The 8,401-nt window shown below is 45.6% G+C and overlaps 1 protein-coding gene across 2 annotated transcripts; it reads right to left on the reverse strand.

Annotated features, from left to right (window-relative positions):
• Positions 1–795: 795 nt before the first annotated feature.
• LOC148436107 (protein S100-A1-like) lies at positions 796–6,235 on the reverse strand. 2 transcript variants are annotated; one of them, XM_088465294.1, is made up of 3 exons: positions 6,154–6,235; positions 1,681–1,880; positions 796–988 (listed from the first exon to the last, which is right to left on the reverse strand). In XM_088465294.1, the coding sequence occupies exons 2-3, from the start codon at positions 1,819–1,821 to the stop codon at positions 860–862; spliced, it is 270 nt and encodes an 89-aa protein (XP_088321420.1). In that variant the 5' UTR covers positions 1,822–1,880; positions 6,154–6,235; the 3' UTR covers positions 796–859. The 2 variants fall into 2 exon arrangements, with proteins under 2 accessions (XP_088321420.1, XP_088321421.1); XM_088465295.1 differs by having other exon boundaries at positions 6,159–6,206.
• Between the last annotated feature and the right edge of the window lie 2,166 nt (positions 6,236–8,401).

Consider the following 8,401-nt stretch of genomic DNA (forward strand, 5'->3'; position numbering starts at 1 on the left):
TTATTTATCAGTTTAATCAAGTAAGCTATACAAGGTTGTTAAAAGGTTTGAAGCAATAAACCAATGTATTATCTTAGAGCTCTTGCACCAGTGAAGGAGGATTCCAGTGCACACCGATTAGGAAACCAAGCCCATGGATTGCTGCACTGTGGCACCATAGATACACATACAGCTCAGCCCACTATCAAATACCCACATTTTTATCCATACATAGGTGTAATTACGGCCAACTGGGTCTCTACTCTGCACCTAAGCAACTTTGATAGATCAGAAAATAAACTCACTTTTACCCATGTGATATATTAGTACCTCAGTCATTTTAATTTAGCCATGAACTCTCAAGCATAGCTATCCTTAAAACCAGGGCCATTAGGGTGCATTGGAAACCCTTCTGTTCCATAAGATGACTGCTATAGTGGGTTTAAGGTGACTATATATAATGACTGTACTTGAGGATTGGTACATGACTTCCCCAGGTGTCTATACTACAGCCACTATCTGGGCACCAGTATGTTAGGGTGGGGGAGAGGGGGGGGGGGGGGGGGGGGGGGTAGATAAAGCCATTGGAATTAGTCAGGATCACTTCTCCGACAAGAGACCAGTAATGTCACCCTTTCACAGCCCATCTGCTCAATACAGTTTTGAGTATTGGTTTTAAATAAAAAAATAAAAATCCTGGAACACAATATATTCATTACACTTTAAAATTAGTATCTGGTTCTCATTTCTCTCACCAGGAACGGGTTTGCCAAAAAAAAAAAAAAGCCCCCCCCACACAAAACCACCTCTAGTCAGTTTCATTAAATCTGTTTATTCAGATTAAATTGTAGCCCCAGAGGATACAACAAGTGGTCAGAGTTTAGAAGTTGGTGTAAGACAGAATCAAGTTGGTCACCAGATTTACATACTCCTGAAAGGACATCTTTCCATCTTTATCCTCATCCAGAGACTTCAGGATCTTATCCACATAAGACGGATCTTTCCGGGCCTGTCAGAGGAAGGGAGATGGTTATTGGAGAAGTGTCAGTGGGTAACGCCATAAAGCTCTGGTTACAGACTAAGCTGCCTAATTTACACTAGTAAATCACAGGTAATATGCTTTCTGCATTGTGTAAACAGATGCAGAACAGTCACAGGGATGAGCCATGTACTGTACTCTGGGATGAGAGACTGACCTTGTTACGACAGTTATATTACACATGTTTGTATGTAGTCTGAGTAGACCTTTTATATAATAAGGTATTTATCAATGTTATTGCACATGTCACATTTTACCATGAGGCAATCCCATGTAATCACAGAACAGGTTAAAAATAAAACTAAGAGCCCTTTTCCTGCACCATACACAGTATAAGGCGCTTTAGTCCTCAAGTATACACAGTGTAATTCCCACAAAGGAATCCAAGATCATTTACACAGTTATCCAATGCTGAACATAACTTTAGCACTTTGCTGCTTAATCTCTTGGGGCCCCAAGTTCTAGTGGGCCATGTTCTAGGGCCCAAAAAAACAGGGGATCAGATAAGCGTTCTTAGATCAGACACTATGGGAACCCAAAAACAATTCCCCAGACTAACTGTGTCCTGACCCACAAATTCGGCACCATGGCTTTAGATATAACTGTCCACCTGCATGACCCTACTGGCACACATGTCCCCATGGTTCTACAGGTGGTCTCACCCATTCAGGCAGCATCAGCTCTTTCTGCAGCAGCTCCTGCAGCTCTCCCCTGCTCAGATGATTCTTGTTACCCTCCTGGGTGGAGTATTTGTAGAACACAGAGATCATTTCTTCTATGGCTGTTTCCAACTCTGAAGGCATCTCGGGGCAGTTAGGTTGTCAGACAATGAAGGGCAGGAGCTTATGTTGTGGTGAAAAGTCTGGAAGTGAATATGTAAGAGGACATCAGTTCTTGAGGGGGCAATAGAACACAACCCCCTCCCCCCAGTGAACAGGTGGAACATAACACAAGCTGTATAATGACAGATATGAAGGTTAGAAACTGGACAGATGGGAACGTCTCATCATAATTGGATAGGACAGTCTTAGTGAAGTTGAAACCAATGATGTAGAGCACAGGTTCTCAAACTCGGTCCTCAGGACCCCAAATAGCGCATGTTTTCCAGGTCTCCTCCCAGAATCACAATTTAAATAATTAGTTCCACCCGTGGCTTTTAAAATCTGTCAGTGAGTAAATGAATACACCTGTGCCCCTGCTGGGTGACCTGGAAATCGTGAACTGTGTAGGGGTCTTGAGGACAGAGTTTGAGAACCACTGATGTAGAGAGTTTGTTTTAAAATTACAAGTAATCTCTATTACTGGGTGTGATACAAGTTACTATGAACATGTTGAAATACATAGTACAAAGTTCTTAGGTTCATATAAATCACATACAGCACCTGTAATCCAGTATAGCTCAAATATTATACAATACCACTCTAAAGAGAATCCAGGTAATATCCAGTAATGTTACCCCATTCCATCACCAAGTAATATGACTAATGAATCCTTTGTGGCGTGACTTCAGGGTTTCATGTATACAAGAATGTATAGTACACGTGAGACAGGACACACTGACATCACACTCCTGTTACTTCTTTGTGTACAGGGGTCTCATGTGTGCACCAACATAACAGCAGCATACAGAGCATTGCTGGCTTGTGTACATTATAGAATGCAGGAAACCGTTGCAGCAATCGTATTCTAAGAAAATATGACATGTTATAGAGAGTAAAAGGTTACAGGGAGATAGCGAAGTATAAAAAAAACAAAAACAAACAGCAGTGGTGAGACTGAGATTTAACTTAAGGAAATACACAAGAATGTAGCTATCACAGCAGTATAGGGAGTCACCTGGAGGAGCCTAGCACTGAGAGTCCGCAGTGGGGCACGTAAGGTTGCGCATGTGCTATGACATGTCAGAGGTCACAATGCCATTCAGACTTATTGCGTTGGCTGTGCTGCACAGCTGATGCCCAATCTGCAGCATACATGCCTACTCTCCCGATTTGGCCGGGAGCCTCCCGAAAATCGGGTGCCGCTCCCGGCCCCCCGGAAAAGTAGGCAGGCCTCCCGACATTTTCAGTCCCCCCGCAATGTAGTGCTAAACCCCCGCTGCGGAGGGGCTGATGACGCGAGTTGCGCTGAAACACGTGATCATAACCCCACTCCCCACATAGCAATGCTGGAAATATTGGCATCTTGTTGTGGGGGCAGAGCCTAAATGACGCTATTGCATGGCTCCGCCCCCAGTCCACCCCTAAACGCTGGTAAACTGTCCGGCCACGCCCCTCTATACAGGCCCCACCCCCCCTGCTACACCGACCTGGCTGCTTCCTCCCGGAGGAAGCAGCCAGGATGTAGGCAAGTATGATCTGCAGATATGCTACCACCCATACACAGGCTGCCAGGGAGGGGGCACAATGTGACCCCCGGCCAGATGGCAGAGATGGTTTTTCAGTGTGTATGAACAATCTGAATATGAATATTAGATATACACACACACACACTCTATCTATCTATCTTTCTGGTGTGTACCCAGCTTTACATGCCCACACTCCCATCAGCCTTTGCAGCCACATGACTGATGTCATCTCCCACACATGGGGACAGATGAAAGGGAGAGGAGGCTGATGGAGTAGAGCACAGGTTCTCAAAGTCAGTCCTCAGGGCCCCAAACAACGCATGTTTTCCAGGTCTCCTCACAGAATCACAAGTGAAATAATTAGCTCCACCTGTGGATTTTTCAAAATGTATCAGTGATTAACAAATACACCTGTGCACCTGCTGGGTGACCTGGAAAACATGACCTGTCTGGGGTCCTGAGGGCAGAGTTTGAGAACCACTGGAGTAAAGGATCTGAGGATGGGGCGAGCATATGCCACCAATAGAGAAATAACCCTGTGTTCTGGTAGTGAGGCGGCCGCCAGTAACCTTTATTTTTAACAATGGAAGACGCCAGGGCATGTCTGAAGAATGAGGGGAATCTACCACATGAGGGGAGCAGGCTAATTAGGTGATCAGTGTGGGAGTAGGTGTGAGGGAGGGAACCCAGGTGGTTAGGGGAGAAAGAACACCCCACAAAAATATCACAAGTGTAATTAAATTGCCATTAACTAACATCTCCAATAAGCCACTCATACCCATTTTCCACCAAAATTCTGGGTCTGACCCAGAGTTGGAGCAGGGTTCCTATCCTGAGTCGGCGCTGCTCACACCGGAGTCGGATCTGCATAGATCCGGCTTTTTCGGCATGTAAGAGGTTGCTTGGAGATGACGTCATCTCCAAGCGCCACTGAAGCTGGACCAATCGGCCGGCTTGCAGCACACTCCAGGTCATCAAGACCCGGAGTGCGCCGTACACACAGCAGGGTTTCACGGGCTACGCCCATGTTAAACCCTGCTAGTTGCCTGGGTTGGATTGCTGGGTCACTCAAACCCAGCAATCCAACCCTCTCCCCTTTTACACCAGGGAACTGCCCGGGTTAACCCTTCACTAACCCGGGTTTTAGCTCCAGTCTAAAAGGGGTATAACAGAAAAAAAAAAAGTTAATAGTAGCTCATACTATTGTCACCGTGAATAATTCCTAGGTGTATGATATACAAAAAGAGGAAAAACTAAACCAATTGGTTCCTGTGACATTATGGTACGAAAGGATAATAAAATAAAAAAACACCTTACTTGGCAGCACTCATGCAGCAGTCATGTACAGTATTGTCACCTGCAGTAAGGACAGCACAATAGAGCATTCCCAAAATATGAATGAGAATCTTCAATATACAACTAAATGGGCATCTTAGTGTATAAATGTGTGAGCTATATGAACAGGAACCTTAAAACAAAATAGTGGTAGAAAGACAATTAACCCAATATAGATATATAGGGCTGGATTCAATTAGCCGCAGTTACCACAGGCTAATTGATCCACTGGGCCTATTATAGCTTGCAGCATGCCTGAAGGGGCATGCTGGACAATCCGGCATGCCCGACCGAGCAATATTTAACTCTCGGTCACCCGCATACACACTACAATTATCAGGGCACCCACAGATATCAGGCGGATCGCCCCGATAATTGTAGCGTGTATGGCCAGCTTAAGAAGGCTTAAACAAACACATTAAGCGCCCTGATTGCAGGAGCCACAAAATGTGTTCGCCCATAGCTCCAGGAACTTGTCCTGGATTCCACCTTTTCCCAGGGCAGTAAGTTACTCATACTTGCCTACCTTTTAAATCTCCTCCCCGGGAGAACCTGGGGAGGAGAAGCAGCCGGGTCCCGACAGGGGCGGGGCCAAACAATTCACAGCGTTAAGCCCCGCCCCCTCTGCAGCAAATTGCCGCGATTGGCGCATATTTAAATAAGGGGCAGGGCTAAATTACGCGATTCATGAAGAATCGTGTCTTTAAGCCCTGCCCTGTACACAGGGACCCACGATTGCCGCGGAAGTTCTCCCCATTCTGCCCACTTCATTAGGAAGTGGGCAGAATGCGGGAGAAGTGCCTACCCTTCCGGGGGGTTACTCGAAAAATCGGGAGCCTCCCGCAAAAACCGGGAGGGTAGGCAGGTATGAAGTTACTGCATGTGGCCCATATCTTTACATTAGCCTCCTTTATTATGGAAGTATAAATAACCATATCAGGCCATCAGCAAATCTGACTATAGACAGTCTCTGATGTGGAAATCCAGAACCCAATATAATAATGAAAGATTAGTAGCTTGCTATACCTGTTTGAGTGCCTGTATCATTGTAGTTCAGTGCTAGGCATCCAGGTATATACCGGATGGTGCAGTACCTGCGTCAATACAGCTCTGTGTTAAGTAACCAGCTATAGCCCAGGTATATAACTGATGGTGCAGTACCTGTGTCACTGCAGCTCTGTGCTAGGGACCCAGGTGTAGCCCAAGTATATACCTGGTGCAGTGCCTGTGTTAGTGCAGCTCTGTGCTAGATAACCAGGTGTAGCCCAGGTACCGTATATACCTGATGGTGCAGTAGCTATGTCAGTGTAGCAGACACATATGATCTTGGTGAGGACAGTGGGAAGTGGAGATAAATCTAAACATGGAACCAGTGTGTTAAGTACATACAAAAACCTACAGTACACGTGACCAGTAGACCCACAAATATAAGCCATCCTAACACTAAAATTACCTTACACAGATAGTACACTCAGCTTCCTCAGAGGCATATGGGTGTAATGACTGAGCCAGGCATATAAGTATCCTTAATTGGCTAATTGTATGCACATGCAATTAGCAGTAATTAGCACACATGTAGTAGTTATATATAGAAGAATAATAGTAATGTCCTCTCAACAGGAATAAAGATGGTGTTTATACATATTAATAGTATTAAGGAGACAATCCTATTTATGGCCACACATGTAGCAGTTATATATACAGGTTGAGTCTCCCATATCCAAATATTCTGAAATATGGAATATTTCGAAAAATACAGAATCATTTTGGCATGACTTAGATAATGAAACCTTTGATTTTTGATGGTTCAATGTACACAAACTTTGTCTAAGGCACAAATTATTAGAAATATTGTATGAAATTACCTGCAGGCTGTGTGTATAAGGTGTATATAACACATAAAAGCATTCTGTGTGTATATTGGGGTCCCATTCCCTAGATATTTCATTATGATATGCAATTATTCCAAAGTACAGAATATTCCGTTATCCAAAATACCCCTGGTCCCAAGTATTTTGGACATGGGAGACTCAACCTGTACAAGAATAATAGTAATGTCCTCTCAACAGGAATAAAGACGGTGTTTATACTAGGGGTGAGCGGGTTCGGATTTCTAAAATCCGAACCCCCCCGAGCCCCCCCGATCCGAGTCCGATCCGAGTCAGGCTCGACTTTTCCCGCCTGACTCGGATCTGAAATCGAGGCAAAACGTCATCATCCCGCCTTCCGAGTCTCGCGGGTTTTGGATCCTATATAAGGTACCCGCGTCGGCGCCATTTTCTCACTCGGCTGTGGACAGTGAAGAGGGAGGGTGGGAGTTAGGGCTGTGTAGTGTAGTGTAGTGTAGTGCTGCTGTTGTCCACTACTTCAAAGTCCATAGGGGCTGGCTGTGTTGTGCTGTGCTGCTGTTGTTAATAGGGGCTGTGTCCACTACTTCAAAGTCCATAGGGGCTGGCTGGACTGTGTTGTGCAGTCAGTTCTCCATAGGGGCTGTGTCCACTCCAAAGTCCTGTGCAGTGTCCCAGTCCTAAAGGAGAGCTGTAGTGTTGTCCAGGGGGTGCTCTGTCCATCAGGGGCGCTCCCCCCAAGTGCTAAAAAAATAATATATTTTCTGTGTTTGTGAATTGTGTGCGCAGTAGCCGCACGTGCATCAACAAAGTAGTGCCAAGCGTGCGCCTGTGTCATAAGTAAAGGGCCGGCTGGCTTGACCGTTAAAGGGTGCTGTAACCCCCGAAAGTACACTCCAGTCCAAACCAAAAAAAAATTATTTTCTGTGTTTGTGAATTGTGTGCGCAGTAGCCGCACGTGCATCAACAAAGTAGTGCCAAGCGTGCGCCTGTGTCATAAGTAAAGGGCCGGCTGGCTTGACCGTTAAGGGTGCTGTAACCCCCGAAAGTACACTCCAGTCCAAACCAAAAAAAAATTATTTTCTGTGTTTGTGAATTGTGTGCGCAGTAGCCGCACGTGCATCAACAAAGTAGTGCCAAGCGTGCGCCTGTGTCATAAGTAAAGGGCCGGCTGGCTTGACCGTTAAGGGTGCTGTAACCCCCGAAAGTACACTCCAGTCCAAACCAAAAAAAAATTTATTTTCTGTGTTTGTGAATTGTGTGCGCAGTAGCCGCACGTGCATCAACAAAGTAGTGCCAAGCGTGCACCTGTGTCATAAGTAAAGGGCCGGCTGGCTTGACCGTTAAGGGTGCTGTAACCCCCGAAAGTACACTCCAGTCCAAACCAAAAAAAAAAATATTTTCTGTGTTTGTGAATTGTGTGCGCAGTAGCCGCACGTGCATCAACAAAGTAGTGCCAAGCGTGCGCCTGTGTCATAAGTAAAGGGCCGGCTGGCTTGACCGTTAAAGGGTGCTGTAACCCCCAAAGTACACTCCAGTCCAAACCAAAAAAAAAATTATTTTCTGTGTTTGTGAATTGTGTGCGCAGTAGCCGCACGTGCATCAACAAAGTAGTGCCAAGCGTGCGCCTGTGTCATAAGTAAAGGGCCGGCTGGCTTGACCATTAAAGGGTGCTGTAACCCCCGAAAGTACACTCCAGTCCAAACCAAAAAAAAATTATTTTCTGTGTTTGTGAATTGTGTGCGCAGTAGCCGCACGTGCATCAACAAAGTAGTGCCAAGCGTGCGCCTGTGTCATAAGTAAAGGGCCGGCTGGCTTGACCGTTAAAGGGTGCTGTAACCCCCAAAGTACACT

Source organism: Taudactylus pleione, unplaced genomic scaffold, assembly GCF_031769625.1.
Source record: "Taudactylus pleione unplaced genomic scaffold, aTauple2 ptg001956l, whole genome shotgun sequence".
Lineage (NCBI taxonomy): Eukaryota > Metazoa > Chordata > Amphibia > Anura > Myobatrachidae > Taudactylus > Taudactylus pleione.

Coding starts and splice junctions, on each gene's coding strand:
- LOC148436107 (XM_088465294.1), bottom strand. CDS start 1,821: ATGCCTTCAGAGTTGGAAACAGCCATAGAAGAAATGATCTCTGTGTTC. Junction 989..1,680: donor AGCTGATGCTGCCTGAATGG/GTGAGACCACCT, acceptor TTCCTCTGACAG/GCCCGGAAAGATCCGTCTTA.